The 16,868-nt window shown below is 33.0% G+C and overlaps 2 protein-coding genes, 1 long non-coding RNA gene and 1 pseudogene across 4 annotated transcripts; 2 read left to right on the forward strand and 2 right to left on the reverse strand.

Annotated features, from left to right (window-relative positions):
* The first annotated feature begins 4,699 nt into the window (after positions 1-4,699).
* On the forward strand, positions 4,700-8,429 carry LOC120142999 (syntaxin-21-like). 2 transcript variants are annotated; one of them, XM_039157431.1, is made up of 7 exons: positions 4,700-5,007; positions 5,670-5,763; positions 6,121-6,260; positions 6,787-6,858; positions 7,610-7,767; positions 7,881-7,981; positions 8,110-8,429. In XM_039157431.1, exons 1-7 carry the CDS (start codon positions 4,790-4,792, stop codon positions 8,173-8,175), a joined length of 849 nt encoding a protein of 282 aa, XP_039013362.1. In that variant the 5' UTR covers positions 4,700-4,789; the 3' UTR covers positions 8,176-8,429. The 2 variants fall into 2 exon arrangements, with proteins under 2 accessions (XP_039013362.1, XP_039013363.1); XM_039157432.1 differs by having other exon boundaries at positions 4,701-5,007; positions 5,670-5,757.
* LOC120143001 lies at positions 5,712-5,968 on the reverse strand. Its single transcript, XR_005517905.1, has 3 exons — positions 5,942-5,968; positions 5,871-5,890; positions 5,712-5,832 (listed from the first exon to the last, which is right to left on the reverse strand). It is a non-coding gene; the product is annotated as an uncharacterized LOC120143001 (long non-coding RNA).
* Positions 8,430-10,496: 2,067 nt separating the features above from the next.
* Positions 10,497-16,628, reverse strand: LOC120142998 (annotated as a pseudogene).
* LOC120143105 (proliferating cell nuclear antigen-like) lies at positions 14,553-15,499 on the forward strand. The gene is made up of 2 exons (XM_039157517.1): positions 14,553-14,736; positions 14,826-15,499. The coding sequence occupies exons 1-2, from the start codon at positions 14,553-14,555 to the stop codon at positions 15,497-15,499; spliced, it is 858 nt and encodes a 285-aa protein (XP_039013448.1).
* Positions 16,629-16,868: the final 240 nt, after the last annotated feature.

The following is a 16,868-nucleotide window of genomic DNA, read 5'->3' on the forward strand; positions in this document are numbered from 1 at the left end:
AAAAAAATAATTAAGAAACTGTTTGATGTAAGAAAATATATTTATTTTTTTAATAATTATTGTCCATTTTTTATAATAACTAATATCTGATTTATTGATAAATTATTTTGAATCGGATACTACAAAGATAAGAACTACACTTTCAACACAATTTACTCTATTTGCAATCGTCAAGATTCGAACTCCTGATCTTGCTTAAGAATCTAGTGTTTGTACTCATCCCATTTAAAAAATTTATATTATTAATATTTATTTTAAATGCTCTCAATCATTTGACAATGAACGCTCAATCACCCTGCTACAGTCGTTGGTGTTCGAACTCATGATCACTAGGAACAATAACGATTCTTTTAACCATTGAGGTAAGATGATTCGTGAAATAATTTTATAAAACTAAACATTCATTTATTATTGTAACCCCCTATACCCGGCCTATGTATTACGATCAGATCTAGCGGATTACAATAAAAAATTTCTAAAAACATTCTTTAATAACTTAAAATCTGAATTATAATTATACATCTTTAAAAATATATTTTATAGCATCAAAATTTAAATTCAGTAAATTAAAGTCGAAAAAATAAAATATTTCAAAATCAGTATCGAAGCAAATCTAGCATCAGTAACAAAAGTAGTATTTTCAAAATATATACACATGTAACCCAAATTAACTACAGCTCGAAAGATAAAAACATAACGAAAAGTCACTGTAGTAATGAATTAAGATGACATTTTGGTTATTTAAGGGAGGAAATGAATTTAAAATTCATTTCCTTATTAGGTATTGTTTTAAAGGAAATTTGGAAAGTTAAGTCAACAAAATCATATATTTTTCTTCTTCTTCCCCGTGTTAAGGCTTTCCTTCATAGCCAAAGGTAAGGTTTAATTTGGCTAGCTTTTCTTTTCGTTTTTTGTTGGTTTTTGAATCATTGAGTATTATAGAGGCTTAATGAGGGGTTAAATAAGATTAAAACTAAGATATGGATAAAATATTTGAGATTTAAGAAAATGAGTTTTTGAATTATATGTTAAGATATGAGTTTTTATTGATGTTTACTGGTATATTTGACTTGTCAAAGAAGTAAATAAGAGATTAGAATCCATGGATGGGTTTAAAAACATGTTAGAAAAAGTGGTATGATTCTTGAATTAAAATGTTCTTTGGAGAGTATATATTTTATAAGAAGCTAAATGAAGGAAAGTTAGTTGTGATAAGTGAAGAAGAGTTTGATAGTATTGTTGGAGGTAAAAATAAGGGAAATTGACCAAATATGGGTAAAAAATCGGGCTGAAAATGGAAAATCTGGATAAGGGTATCGGTACTGGAAGAACAATACCGATAATATAGGTTTAATTTTGGAAGAAATCAGATGAACAATATCGATACTAATGCGATTAGTATCAATACTGATGTGGGTATCGATACTATGAGGAAGGTATCGATACCATTGATTCCAAAATGTAGAAATGGTATCGATACTGTAAGGGGAGTATCGGTACCACAATATAGAAGTATCGATACCATGGTAGGGGTATTGATACTATTGAGCCATGAATTTTAAGATAGGCTGAGATTGTTATAGAAAATTAAAAAAATAGTACTTTTGAGTATTGTTAAAGTATAAATGTTAGGGAATATACTAACATTTGGTATGATATGTGTCTTTAATGGATGTTTGAGTAGATCGCAATCAAGCTCCCGAGTCAAGCAAAACGAAAGGCAACGATAAAGTCGCTGAGTAGTCAGATTTGCGTTTTGGATATAATAGCGAGGCAAGTCAGGTGAGTGCAGTTCTTATGTACTTATATGTTATGGTAGTCATAGATGCATGTTGCTTAATGTATGTATTGTAATTTCCGTATTGGCACCGTGTGTGCGACATAAGAAATTCATAATAAGTTTATGAATTTTCGTATTAGCATTGTGTGTGCAACCTAATAAATTTATAATAAGTCACTATGTGTGTAACTTAAGAAATTCATAATAAGTTTATGAATTTCTGTATTGACACTGTGTGTGTAACCTAAGAAATTCATAATAAATTTATGAACTTTCGTATTGACACTGTATGTGCAACTTAAGAAATTCATAATAAGATTATGAATTTTCGTATTGACATTGAGTATACAAACCACTTAATTTATAGTAAGTTGTGAATTACCGTATTGACACTACAGTTGTAAACTATAGAGTTTATAATGAATTGAAAGAGTTAATTGATATCAGAATTGTTATGATATACTCGTGTTTAGAATTTTTCTTATGATTACTTATGCCTCACTAAGACATTACTTAGCGTGTATGAATATACACGTTCAATATTAAATGGTTGAGAGTTATCTTTGAACATATATTATCTTGTACTTATTCATATTACTTTAGAAATATTAAAGATATTATAATAAATCAAGCATTCATTATGAGATTCGAATGAATGGCTAATAATTGAGGCTATACTTATTTAAATTGGATAAATGTCTAATGGCATTTTTTATTCTTCAACTTTAGAAAATATTTTAGTATTTAATTGTTTTGTCTACTCTTACCTTTATATCTCCATTTTTGTTTAATTGAATCAGATAATAAAATTTGTTGAGATAATGTTTAATTAATTGTTATTTTTTGTTTAAAAATAAAAATAAAAATAAAAATAAAATAATAGTATATGTATTATTATTTGATTAATTTAATTTAAAAATAATAAGATTTCAAGAATTAAAAAATTTGAAAGAGAAAATATTATTCAATCAAGAATACTGCATATGATATGCAATCACCTAATCATTGACAAAAAAAATTATATCATTGATCATTTAATTATTTAATCATTTTATTTTTATCGCCGATCTTTTAGTTTTATTAATCAGATTACCTAATTATATAATTGTTGTCAATTAAGCCACTAACAATTAACAATTGACGGAAATATTGATGTGACAATTAAAAAATAATATAATTATACATTTAGTCATTAATATTTATATATTATATCAGTTTGGTCATAATTTAAATTTAATTTAATAAATTAATCATTCAATCAGGAATCGACATGATTCAGATCATGAAACGTGTCGTTAATGACACATGTCACCACCTGATTTAAAGATTTTATCTATTTATTTTAATTTAGTTAATAAATTAAATTTTTTATCCAATCAAATGGTGACACGTGTCATCATCCGGTTGGAGGAAAATTAAGTTACAAAGAAAGTATAAATGGAAGGGTTTGGGAGGAAAATTAAGTTAATAACGATATAAAATACATATATTTCTTTATATTTTTTAATATGTAATATACATATATCATACAAAGTCGATGGACTCGGCCAAAACTTTAAAATTAATTTACTAATTGCTAAAAAAATTGAATTATTCAAGTTACTAATTGAGTTGTTCGAGTTGTATTCCACAACTCAATTTGAACTTAAAATTTTTCGAGTCAAGTCGAGTTTATGAAAGTACAACTCGAAATCAATTCGAATTAATTTTTTTCAAGTCAAATCGAGTCGAAAAAATTAATTTTTTAAGTCAAATCGATTCTTGCTGAATTCAGTGATGGTAAAGAATTGTTAGTAATGCTTACATTGTTAGTGTTATAATAATTGAATACGGTGTGATTATATGCAAAATTACAAGGGAATGTATATTTGCAATAACTAAAAGGAAAGAAATAGTTGCAAAGGGTAGAAAATGGCCATGTTAGGTGGTGGGGAACTCATCAAAACAAATTGATTGGAGGTTAAATTTTCTAAAATTATGTTAAATTAAGATTATATTAATTTAACGTGTAAATAAGAAAGGTTAAGATTATTATTATTCTAATTAAAAATAATATTCTTTAAAAATTATTGATGAATGAAAAAACATATAATCTAAATTTTCTTTTTAGTAGTATGTGGTAATTATGAAATAATATATGTTCATAATATCTTTTAATTATCGACAACACACACATTTTACATATATAATTGTTTGAACCTAGAACTTTAAGGGATAACAACACTCATTTTAAACACTGAGACCACTCAATGAGTTCATTAACATTTGAGTTAATTGCATTATATGTCCCCAAACACTATGGCTCTCATTTTAAATTAGTCCATAAACTTTTAGATATTTTAATTTAATCCCCAAACTATGACTCTCATTTTAAATTAGTCCTTAAACTTTTGAACATTCTATTTTTATCCCTAAATTATGACCCTTTTTCTAAATTAATCCCTAAACTTTTGAATATTCTAATTTTATCCCAAAACCCAAAACTCGTCCAAATATGTGATTAGTTTCAATCATATTTAACCTAAATTTTGCTTTTCTTCAAACATATAATAATATAACTTGGACTAACGATTTTATTATCAAGGAATGTGATTAGTATATACGTATAATTTGAGATGAAATTAGAATGCTCAAAAAAGTTTGGGGACTAATTTAGAATGATGGTCACAATTTAAGAATGAAATTAAAATATTAAGAAGTTTACAGATAAATTTAAGGATCAGTTTAAGGACATATGATGCGATTAACTCAATACGTGAAATTTTAATTTTTGTATAAAATCCGAAATGGAATCCAAATTGAGTTTTGACTTCTTGTTCAACTTGAACAACTGCTACACCAAACAAGTTTTATTTTTCCTTTTTATGTTATTATATATATATATATAAAGACTTGGACGCTGTTTCGTACGGTATTTTGGCTTTTGGGTTCCTTCAACTTCCCCTCTTCTTCCTTCGTCTTCCTTCAACCTAACCCATCTTCCTCCCGAATCAAACAAAACCAAAAGATATGAGTTTTCAGGATCTTGAAGCGGGTCTTGCAAGGCCACACCCAAACAATTACTTGAATTCTTCTCAGCGAAAGCCAACGCAAGATACAGAACACGCTTCGGCTTCGCAGTCGGTGGCGGCTGGGATTTTCAAAATACGAACCGCTATTTTGGCCTTTGATCGCCTTGTTAATTCCCTCGGTACCCTTAAAGACACCGTTGAATTACGCAGCAAGTTGTAAGTTCTCTTGGTTTTTTTTCAATTTGGAAAATTTTGGGTGTTTGAAACTTAAATTCGACCATATAAATTCTAGGCTATGAATGAATTTGACTTTTGATTTTAATTGGAGCTTGGTTTTCGAAATCGAATCGAAAGAATATATATTTGGGCTTTCGTTCTGGATTTCGTGAACCTCTATGATCTCTACCCATTAATTTACTCTACAAATCCCCCTTTTTTTGTAAATTGGATCCGTGTTTTCTATTTTTACTATCGGGAGAATTTAACTTGATTTACTTTTCTTAGTGCTCTGTTTTTTCATATAAACTTAAAATTGACCGTATAGTTATGGAGCAAGAAAGTGTTTGGCTCTTGGTTTTTTAAGCATATTTCAAGATTGAATTAAAGAACATAAATTTGGACCTCCTTTCTGTATCTTTGAACTTCTGTATCTAATAGGGTAAAATTTTAGCCATATACAACTAACAAATAATCGAATGAATGAACGAATACATGATTGATCTATTTTGCCCTTCATGTCGCTGCAATTATAACCTGGGGCACAACATAGATATCTTGGACATGAATCTTTGAATAGATCAGATGGAATTTATGGAATTAATGCAATCAATGACCATGCTTCCTCATCGGCCCTTAATTCTTTTTGTTATCATTGTCAGGCATAAGACAAGGCTACATATTGGGCAGCTGGTCAAAGAGACTTCAGCTAAACTAAGGGAAGCAAGTGAAGCTGATCAAGATGCAGAAGTTAGTGTAAGATAATCTGCTTTTTGTTTAAATATGTTGGTGAAAAAAAATTATGGCATGCAGATGCAAGCCAGTCTTTGTTTTTGGGGGTGCGGTGCGGAGGGTTCAAAGACACTTCTATTGTGTGTTTAGCCTCTCATCACCCATCAGCACTTCATTTCACCCTTTGGTGACACGGGTTTACTTGTTGGTTTCCCCTTCATTCTCTGCTTATGATTTTGTCCTCACATCTTTTGACTAGATTGGTTTCTGGAAATGTTTTTTACTTCCTCTTATAGTTTTTGCTCTCATTTTATAGCTTGTGTTAGAATGAGGGTGGCGGTCTAGATTTCTCACCTGAGTTTCTGTTTTGTTAAACTGCAGCCCTTGAAGAAAATTGCTGATGCTAAGCTTGCGAAAGATTTTCAAGCAGCTCTTAAAGACTTTCAAAAGGCTCAAAGGCTTGCAGCTGAGAGGGAGACAGCATATTCACCTTCTGTTCCCAAAGAAGTTCTTCCTTCCAGGTACTATCACCGAAATTTCTCTTATGTGCATACGGCTGCATAAATGCACATTTTCTGTTGCTTCTAAAGATGGTCATGCATTTCTGAAACTGTCAACACTCGATATAGACATCCATATGTGCATGTTCAATGTGATTCCGATTGTTTATGCCCTGGCCCTTGGTACAAACATCTTGTCTTTTTTTAATGGAGTGGAAAGTTAATCAACCATTTTATGGGTTTTCAAATTGCATTTTGAACACATATAGCAACAATAAAATGTGAAGATTCAAGCATATTACTTTGAAGAGTACTGAGAAATGACTTAGAAACGTTTCTAGTAACCATTTTATAGTCTCAATTGTTGTTGAAGTATATGAAAGATGAAATTGGAATGTAAGTGTGACTCACAAGAGGTGTTGATATTACATTTGGTGTCCTGCAAGCTTCTTTGAGCTACTTTTAGATGGTACAGAGTTGACCATACTGTGTAATTTAATTACTGCCGAGCTGTTATCATTTCTACAAGACTGTTGAACATATGCAGTTATGATGCCTATGAGGTGGAGAAGAATTCATCTAAGAGTCTAGAACACCAACAGCTTCTGGTTACAAAAGGGTGAGCTTTATTTACATTGTATGTCGATGCTATAACCTACTTTTGTGACGCTTGCCTTTTTGCAACGGCTTTCTGGATTTTACTTAATGTTTTCTATTGGTGTGGTTGAGAAGCGTGAGTATTGTGATGGCATAACCTTATTATTTTCATCTTCTTGCTTTAAAAAAATGTTCTCTCCATTGTGCACTGAAATTCATTATTTTGAAGTGGCAACTTTTATCCTGCTTTATATTATTAGAAACTTTGACCAATTGAGAAATTCTTTAGCTTAACTCTGTGAATGATGTTGATGATTCTCAAGAAATCCTATTTGATGGTTTCTAATTCCATAATTGTTACTTCTGTTCTTGCCGATTCTAGAAGCTAATCTGTCACTTCCCAAACTGATCAGCCTTATTTATGTTTATAAAAGTTGCTAATGTACGAGACTCATTTTAATGGTTTCTTTAGCATTGTGGGTGAAACTTTTGCACTGGATTTCTCCAGTAGCATTCTTGGAGGCTTTAAATGATGGAAGCCCGACTTCAAATATATTCTCTTTTTTATTCATGCGATTTGTTTACTTTGTTGGTGTAACAAGCATTCAAGGGGAAAAGCTATTTTCTTATATTGTTTCTCTTTTCTCTTCAATTTTTCATCAATTGACTTTCTTAAGTTTCCATATTGAGAAAAAAAGATATATTCACAACCTTTGTAATTTGCTTTCCTGGAAATGTTTATAACTGTCTTCTTTTTTTTCTCCTGCTAACAGACAAGAAGTTGTACTGTTGGAAAATGAAATCACATTTAATGAAGCTATTATTGAAGAGCGAGAACAGGGGATCAAAGAAGTTCAGCAAGAGATAAGTGAAGTGAACGAGATCTTCAAAGATCTAGCAGTTTTGGTCCATGAGCAAGGAGCCATGATTGGTAAAACTTGTGTCCTTAATATACTTTGGTTCGAATGGTTCTCTTTCTCGCTCAGTATTCTCCAAGCTTTGCCTGCTAACTTCCCAAGCTGTTGTAATTTTATTTCCTCGCAGATGACATTGGTTCGAATGTTGAGAATTCCCATGCAGCAACTGTTCAAGCTACTTATCATCTTAAAAAGGCATCCAAGATCCAGAGAGCAAATTCATCAACAGTAAGTTCGATATATCCAAATCATTTTCCCACAACTCTCTTCCAATATCGATAATTTGTTTGCATGTTTTAAGCAAATCTGTGACATTAAAGATAAAACATGATAATACCTCAACCTTTTCCTTGCAGAGGTGTTTGCTGGTGTTAATCTTTGGGATCATTCTCCTTATTTTCATCGTAGTTGTTGTAGCATAAGCTATGAACGCATTCAGTTGGGGTACTATCCAAACTATACAGTCGTACGTCATCTGTGTTACTAAATTCTTTATGCTGCAAGTAAGATCATCCATGGAGGTTCTTAGTTTGCAGCAAAGCATGTAAAATAGATTTCTCCGTTTGCCTGATTCAATAAAAATTTCGAAGTGAACATGTATATTCGAATAACAGGGTGATGGTTTTATCCGTAGTAATACTGGCAAAAAACAACTCCCATTTGTCTTAGCCTGTAATTTTCTTGTTTTCAATAAGGTTTTGTTGTCGAGATATTACCCATGGTATGCAAATTTTGTTATAACAAAAGCACAAAATGGAACTCATTTTTCGATGGATTCAATGCATCTCATCCAGATATATATCGAGTGGCTTTTAAGTTATTAGGTGCCTCAAGCATCTACACTAATTATTTGGATATTGAGAGGTTTATAAGTTATCACATGCTCACTAGAGCTGTGGGATGTGGATTGCTATAATTATTTTGTTCTTGGTGATGGTACATATTGGTTTAAATCATACTCTATTGAATTAAGGGTAAAGTATATTAATGGTCTGTTTCTTTCTTTGTTGAGTTGCAAAATGATCTTTGGCTATTAAAAATTACAGAAGGTCTCTCAACTATTTACATGTATCAAAATTATACAACTCTATGTTCTTTTTTGAATATTTTGACGATCTTGGGGTAAATAGGATCCTAACGTTCGATTGATTAATCATTTTAACCATTTTTTTAAAGAGTATTTTGACGTCTAACATTTAATTTTAAAGAAAAAAAGATTAATTTTTTAACGTTAATCATTCATTGACTAATAATTTTCATTCTTTTTGTTCCAACATAAAACATAAATGACCAAAATATTCTAAAATAAATTCATATTCAAATTCTGGAGATCTTTTGATACTATACGAAAGTGATCATGGCGATAGAAATCTATGTTGAATTATTTAAGCTCAGCCACAGTGAATATATCACGAGACTACTTTATAATGGACCGAGGGGCATGGGATTAGGGTTTGGGACCACTGCCTCCATCGCCTTTACTTTCCTCGAGATCTGCATATCTAATCCTCAGTATTTGTCTTATCTAACCGCTCATATGGATTTTAGGGATTCAGCTCACAACAGTGTAACTTAATTACGTCCGTGTTAAAAAATAATAATAATTATTTTTTAGAGATCATGAATTTTATCATCAACGATTATAATAATATAATAAAATATTACTATTAAATGATTAAGGATATATAGAATAAATATTTCTTTGTAATCATTTTAATTTATAAAATAATTTAATTTAATTTTTTAAGATTAACTACATGATTGATCACTTATGTTTGTGTTTGTCAATTTTTTCTCATTGATTTTAAAAAAATTATATATGATTTCTTTTATTTTTATTTAATTAAGATATGATTATCGCAACTTTAATTAAATAAACTAAAATTTACATCATTTCCACGTAGATTAGGTTATCACTTAGATTCGAATTTTATCTACTTTTCCTCATTGATTTTAAAAAACATAATACATACGATTACTTTCGCTTTTATTTAATTAAGATGTAGTCACCACATGTTAACTATCATTAGACTATTAACGATTTACTGAGTTGATATGATAATTAAGTAAAATAATAAAGACATTATTTCCACGTAAATTATACGTGGATTAAGCTTTAAGAAAAATAATCGATATAAACATGAAATAAGATGTCATCAACCATCTCTTTTCTTCAAATCCCTACAACAGTCTCCTTTGAAATACTTTTCTTCAAATCCCTAAAACAACACCCTTCTGATATCCCTAACAGACCTTAAAATCTTAAGAAGGAGAAAAAGACAAGCCGACAAAGAAAAATATTATGAAATCAAGCAATGACGATTTTAATTCGTTCTCCACAACCACAAGACAAACACATGATCTTATGCTAAGAGGGTAAATTCATAAAATTATAGGTGTGAAAATAGATTATTAATTGAAAATAAAAAAAAACTAAAATAAATATAATTTTAAAATTTTCAAGAGAGCAATTACCCCACTTCAGTCCATCCTAGCAAGATCAATCAATTTTTTTTATATAAAAAAACAAAGTAAAGGGAGATATTAGAAATAGAAGATGTCCTTCAGTCAACCTAATTCAACCTATCAATCTTTCATTTAGTCAAACCTCTAAAATGGGAAAAAAAAAAGACATTGTTAAAACCATGGTTCACTTTTCTCAGTTCTTGCAGGATAATAGTTCGGGGATGGCTTTTAAGGTTTTGCATAGATTTCCAATATCAAGCAAGAAAAAAGGCAGAAGGAAGCAATACCCAAATATTCTCTTGTGATTTGCATTTCAAGTGAATCTACATTCTAAAATTCATCATGGCTAAAAGTGGTATTCCACAACATACCTGATATATGCATATATTTGTACTATTGCGTATGTTTCATTGGATAACAGCCGTTTGGATATCATATTGTTATGCTACTAGTAAAATAGCATTGAAGATAACTCCTTTTAGCAACAAAAGTTTATCATTAAACAAAAGATTTTATTGCCAGCTTCGTAGATCATCATAATCATCAGCATTAACCCCTGCAAAACCATGGAATAAATTGAGAACACAAAAATGATTTGTTTCTTTCAAGTTGTGCTGATAACAAATTCAAGATTGCAAAAAAGGGGGCATTTTGCACAAGACCTTGTCTAAGTAAGAATGAAAAGTTTAGGATAGGATTGAATTATTAAAAATGAAAAATACATAACAATAAATTCAGGTCGTAAGGGCACTATTATTTTTTAAGGAAGACTTGATATGCATTTCAACAGAAGTTAAATATGATGCAGAGCATTATTAATTATTTTAAAAGAACATATCACGATGCCCGGGGGATAGGTGCAAGAATTAGTACTATGTATAGCACTCCAGGTCATAGCTAAATATGGTAGATAGATTGTTTGAAGATTTACCTCACAACAGCAAGAAACACATTTACACAATTTCTAGGTCATCAACCTCTCTGGCTATTTGATGTAAGAAGGCCCATTTGCTCCGTAAGATGATTCATATGTTGAATCCCATCCCATCCATTATCCTCCCCTACGAGTAATTCATGTTCACCGGTTGCACCATTTTCGGGAGAACAAGAGTTAATTTCATCTGTGTCTCCACTGGGGGGACTTGTTGTAAGAAACTGTTCCCAGAAAACATCACTAATTGCCGGAAGCTTAGGGGTTCCATCCAGCAAGATGTCCATATCATGATCAGTAGAAAGCTCACCCGTTTCTATAGATTTTGCACAATTCAAAATGGCTGACACTGGATCAGCATACTCTGCATTCCCTCTCTCAGACCCTCCTCCCAAACTTGCATCAGTAAAGCCAATATTATTATCACTATCAGGCACAATTGCTTGCATTTGAGGGATGTTTGGAAAAACTGCATCATTTTGTGATTTATGCAGATTTATGTCCAACATTTTACCTACCTCAGTATGCTCACAAGCGTCAGGAAAACTTGATTCTGCTTGCAGATAAGATTGTCCAGAAGGTGGAGGGACTTCTGAAAGTGTCACTCCAGAAATCCGACTGGAGCAGCTCCCACTGTCTAGTGCATTGGAAGAAGGAATACCATCAATCATGAAAGCACCAGAGTTATCTATCGAAGGTTCCAGTCTAGGTGATGTGTTCATCTTCAATATCTGGTGCAGCATTGCCTTTGCTGCCTCATTAAGTGAAGGTTGAAACTTTACAATCTGTCCTTTGGGAGATATGGTGCCATTTTCATCAGTTATGTCTTCCTCATCCTGCCTGGGGAGTCTCCTCTTTTTGTTTCCACCAGTAAGCTGCCTGTTGCTTTCATTCTGATTTTGTACAAGCTGGTTTAAGAAACCTGGACTTTGCATGGCCTTCGCAAGAAAAGACATCATTTGCTGCTGTCTCTGCTCCATCACCTGTACACGCTGTCCTACAGCTTGCAGCTGGTTATCTGTGGCTTGTTGCTGCTGTCTCAGCCTAACAAGTTCCTGCATGAGAACATTCTTGTCCCTCTTCAGCCTTTCAACCTCCTCTTCGAGTCCAAACTTCCCTACCTCAATGCAAGCTCCAACTGTTGAGCTCTGTACTTGAGGTTGTTGATTACTATGGACATTAGTAGGTTTTCGCCTGCTGATAGTTTTCAGGAGTTGCTTCTGACCTCTTAGGAACCCCTCATTTGCAAATTCCAACGGTCTGGGTCAACTTTCCTAAAACCCTAAAGGAAAAAAAATTATGATGATCAACGACAAGAGTAATCACATATATTTGCCAAATAGAATGTAGGAAGCCCACATATGCGTAAAGCAGGATTGAATTTTAATATCTAATTGAATCACATATCATCCATCTTGTTTGAGCTTCAACGCCTGACCACAATCAGTTAATAATTACAAGCATATACTTAAACCTGCAGATAACAAACACAATTACAACTAGATGAGTTCTTCAGATCAAGAAAAAGAAGAGGTCAGAACAATTCAATCCATAACATCCTCCCTCTCAAATGAATTAATTTCAAATTACAACCCATGGGCCATGTGCTTACAAATAATATTCTCCTAGTTTCTCCTTCAGGCTTTTGCTCACTTGTTGGCTAAAATGCATTTTCAGTGTCAGAAGACATTGAAAAAAAGAAGAAAAGCTAATCTGAGAAAATCGGGAAATCAATTTTTGATTTAGCCAATCCCCTGAATTTATTATCTTTCTCAGAAAATCCTTAAACTTAATGTAAGCTTAAGATGCCTCTTGACTTATACTAAGTAAACAAATATAGTTAGATCAAACATGGCAAGAATATAGAAAAAGAATAAACTTGGTCAAAAGCATGGAATATAAATGCATCTCCAGAATTTATAGTATTTAACTGAAAAACATCATTAAGGACGTTTAGAATTTGTTCCAGGATCGTGAAATCAATATAAAAAGCCATAAGGAAGAAAAGTAAAAGGCACCTCTGTTCCTGATCTGAGAGCAAAAAAATCATACATGAATAACTAAAGTACTTTATCTACTTCAAATTCAACAGAAAAGATTAGTACGAAATAACTGCAATTAGTATAATTCTTTTGATAGTAAAGTTGGTCAAAATATATAAATGGCTAGTTAGCCATATGCTCAATGGTACATTAACTGCAAATGTAGTCATATAAAAAAGCAAGCTAGTAACTACTACAACAGGATTCCTGCAGCTATGAAGTTAGAATGTGAAACTAGACTTCATCGCCATTACCACGGGGAAGGTAGAAAGTAATAAGTTTAGTGCACTCAAGTTTGTAATGCTATGTGCATCGATCACAACCAACTCAAACAATGTTATTGCTAAACAAAGATGGAATATAATCTCTCCTTCAAGAGAACAATTAAGTGTGAGGATGAACCAAGAGATGCTCACTACAAAAACCATTGAACTCGGACAAGAAGTTTATTTGCTTTTTCCAGCTTTATTTTTTATAGGAATATGCATTCAATGGACTAAGTACCAAACAATAAAACCTCCAAAGTAGCATTAGAAGTCAATACTTTTAGCCACAACCCTCATACCAAAATTTCCGAAGTTAGCCCCAGCAACAGACAGATAAAGAGTTTATCAGTTTTTACTGTTTACATTTCATCTCAATTCTTCCAGGTTGTATTCCATGGTAAACAGTTTTCAACCAAACATCTCTATACCATCGCCAATTCTACATGATAATAGGAACTGCATCGATTATCAAATTTCAAAATGCACAAAGGAATAATCTTGTTGTTACTAATCCTATACAACATAACCAGCATATTATGATTGAAATTCCCTTAGTTTATTTTAACAGATCAACATCCCCGTTCAATTCAGCTTACACAATTACTATACCATAAATTCATGATCCAGCAGCAATATGGGTTCTAAAATCTCTCCTCCAAAGGCAACTCCATCATTAAAACTATTCACGGTTAACGTCAATCTCATTTACACACACACACAAAGCAATATAATAACAACAACCCAAATTCCCAAATGTTGAGTGAATGATGTAAGCTCACGTGAATGAAGAGTGCTTGTGTAATGTCATACATGGGAGCAGGATTGTAGCTGATGGATATAGCTTGCATACCTGTCAAGTCTGTTAGGAAACTATTCTAGAAGTTGTTAGTTTGTTAAAGTTTGTTATGAATTTACTATAAGTAATTAGCTTAGGTGATGTATAATGCAAGCTTAATGAAAATACTTCTGATATTCTGTTTGATTCGAGCTTTGTTTTCTGCAATACTCAACATGGTATCTTTCGCCAAAATCCTGGGAATTTTGGTTTCACGCTTCTAAACTGCCAACCTGGAACTGGCAAAACTGCCATCGCCATGGGCATCACAAAGTTCCTTGGCCTTGAAACCCCTTTCTCTGTGCTCTATGGCAGTGAAATCTTCTCTCTGGAAATGTCGAAAACAGAAGCTCTAATGCAAGCGTTTCGAAAGTCCATCGACGTAAGAGTCAAGGAAGAAATCGAAGTGATCGAAGGCGAAGTTTTTGAAATCCAAATAGACGGTCCGTCAGTTTCTGGGGTGGCTTCAAAAACTGGGAAATTGACTCTTAAAACGACGGATATGGATACTGTTTATGATTTGGGGGCGAAGATGATCGAGGCATTAGGGAAAGAAAAGTGCAGAGTGGGGATGTGAACTTCGACTGTTCGGCGACTGGATTCTTGTTACAGGCGATGGGTTCGAGCCAAGTGGCGTTGGTGGCTCTGTTGCTCAGATCGGAAGGGTTCGAGCACTATCGCTGCGATAGGAACCTCTCAATGGGGACTATTGCTTTCATGTTCAAGAACCCAAAACAAGATAAGATAGCGGTTTTTGAGTTGAAGCTAATTGATATTGATGGCGAGCACCTTGGAATTCCAGATGTTGAATACCAAGCTATTGTTAGGATGCCTTCATCTGAGTTTGCAAGGGTTTGTAAAGATCTTGCTAGCCTTGGTGATACTGTTGTTATCTCTGTAACCAAAGAAGGTGTTAAGTTTTCCACAGCTGGTGATATTGGGACTGCAAATATTGTTCTCAGGCAAAACACCAGTGTAGATAAACCAGAAGAAGCGACAATCATAGAGATAAACAATCCAGTATTGTTGACGTTTGCATTGAGGTACATGAATTCATTTACAAAGGCTACCCTGTTGTCGAATACAATGTCAATCAGCCTGTCTCCAGAACTGCCTGTTGTGGTTGAGTACAAGATTGCTGAGATGGGTTATATCAGGCTTTACTTGGCACCTAAGATTGAAGATGAAATGGATGGATTAGACTAATCCATTAGCTAATCATGCAGTAGATAAGTTTAGAATAGATAAAAGAAGGTGAATAAGAAGAACGAAAGAATGCATCGCACTTCCGATCAAGTCGAACGGAAGGAAGTATTGACACTTCCGATTCAAGTCGAACGGAGAAAAGCGTCGGCACTCCCAATTCAAGTCGAACGGAGGGAAGCATCGGCACTTCCGATTCAAGTCGAACGGAAGGAAGCATCAGCACTTCCGATTCAAGCTGAACGGAAGGATGTATCGCACTTTCGATTCGAGTGTTCTTTTCATCAAGAAGGTTGAGAAAGTAGGGAGAATGTTGAGTGAATGATGTAAGCTCACGTGAATGAAGAGTGCTTGTGTAATGTCATACATGGGAGCAGGATTGTAGCTGATGGATATAGCTTGCATACCTGTCAAGTCTGTTAGGAAACTATTCTAGAAGTTGTTAGTTTGTTAAAGTTTGTTATGAATTTACTATAAGTAATTAGCTTAGGTGATGTATAATGCAAGCTTAATGAAAATACTTCTGATATTCTGTTTGATTCGAGCTTTGTTTTCTGCAATACTCAACACCAAACATTCCAAAAACAAAAAGCAGAGCATGAAAATTTAAACGAATCCAGAAACCCTTTAAACTTCAAAAATTGTAATTCTCCTCCAGGAATCACACCATAATGGTCTTAGGATCGAATTCTTAACATGAGAACTAAAAAGCTAAAGATCAAATCAGCCTACAGATGTTCAAAGAATTGCAATTCTAAAAAAGAAAGAGAACCAAACAAGAAAAAACATAAAATCAAAGAAATACCCACATATGTATTGAGCTGTCTGACAAAGCTGGAGAAGTTATTATGCTTGAAATACTTGGGCAGAAGGTCCCTTGAAAACTCCGGTACTTTCCATACAACGAAACTGTTGTTACCACTACCCCACGAAATGACCGAGTTCGTGGAAGGGTCATCCACCACATCGTAGGTTTTGCTCAGAAACGGCGGCACCGTGTTGCCGTTGGCGGCGGCGGTGGTGTTTGCTGCTGAAATTGATTCGTGAAGAGAATCCATTTATTATCTTTTTAATAAAAAGAGAAATCAAAGAAGAATTGGAACACAAGTATTCCAAAATAGTGGGTTTAAGATGAGATTTGTAGACAGATAAAAGGGAAATGGGGATGGTCGCTTTTAGGGTAGTTTTCATTTTATTGTTTGGATAAAGAGAAAAGAAACAGAAAATGAAAAAAAAAACTGACTGACACGTAGCTGTTTTGATAAAAAAAATTGATTTTCGATCGTTGCAATTATTAAAAATTAATAAACTATTTTGTTGAGTCATCAATTGTTAAAACTTATAAAATGGTCCTTTAATTATAAGGATTATC

The sequence above is a fragment of the Hibiscus syriacus genome, unplaced genomic scaffold (genome assembly GCF_006381635.1).
Source record: "Hibiscus syriacus cultivar Baekdansim isolate YM2019G1 unplaced genomic scaffold, ASM638163v2 tig00110833_pilon, whole genome shotgun sequence".
Taxonomy (NCBI): domain Eukaryota; kingdom Viridiplantae; phylum Streptophyta; class Magnoliopsida; order Malvales; family Malvaceae; genus Hibiscus; species Hibiscus syriacus.

Coding starts and splice junctions, on each gene's coding strand:
- LOC120142999 (XM_039157431.1), top strand. CDS start 4,790: ATGAGTTTTCAGGATCTTGAAGCGGGTCTTGCAAGGCCACACCCAAAC. Junction 5,008..5,669: donor GTTGAATTACGCAGCAAGTT/GTAAGTTCTCTT, acceptor TATCATTGTCAG/GCATAAGACAAGGCTACATA. Junction 6,859..7,609: donor CAGCTTCTGGTTACAAAAGG/GTGAGCTTTATT, acceptor TCCTGCTAACAG/ACAAGAAGTTGTACTGTTGG.
- LOC120143105 (XM_039157517.1), top strand. CDS start 14,553: ATGGGCATCACAAAGTTCCTTGGCCTTGAAACCCCTTTCTCTGTGCTC. Junction 14,737..14,825: donor TTTTGAAATCCAAATAGACG/GTCCGTCAGTTT, acceptor TTGGGGGCGAAG/ATGATCGAGGCATTAGGGAA.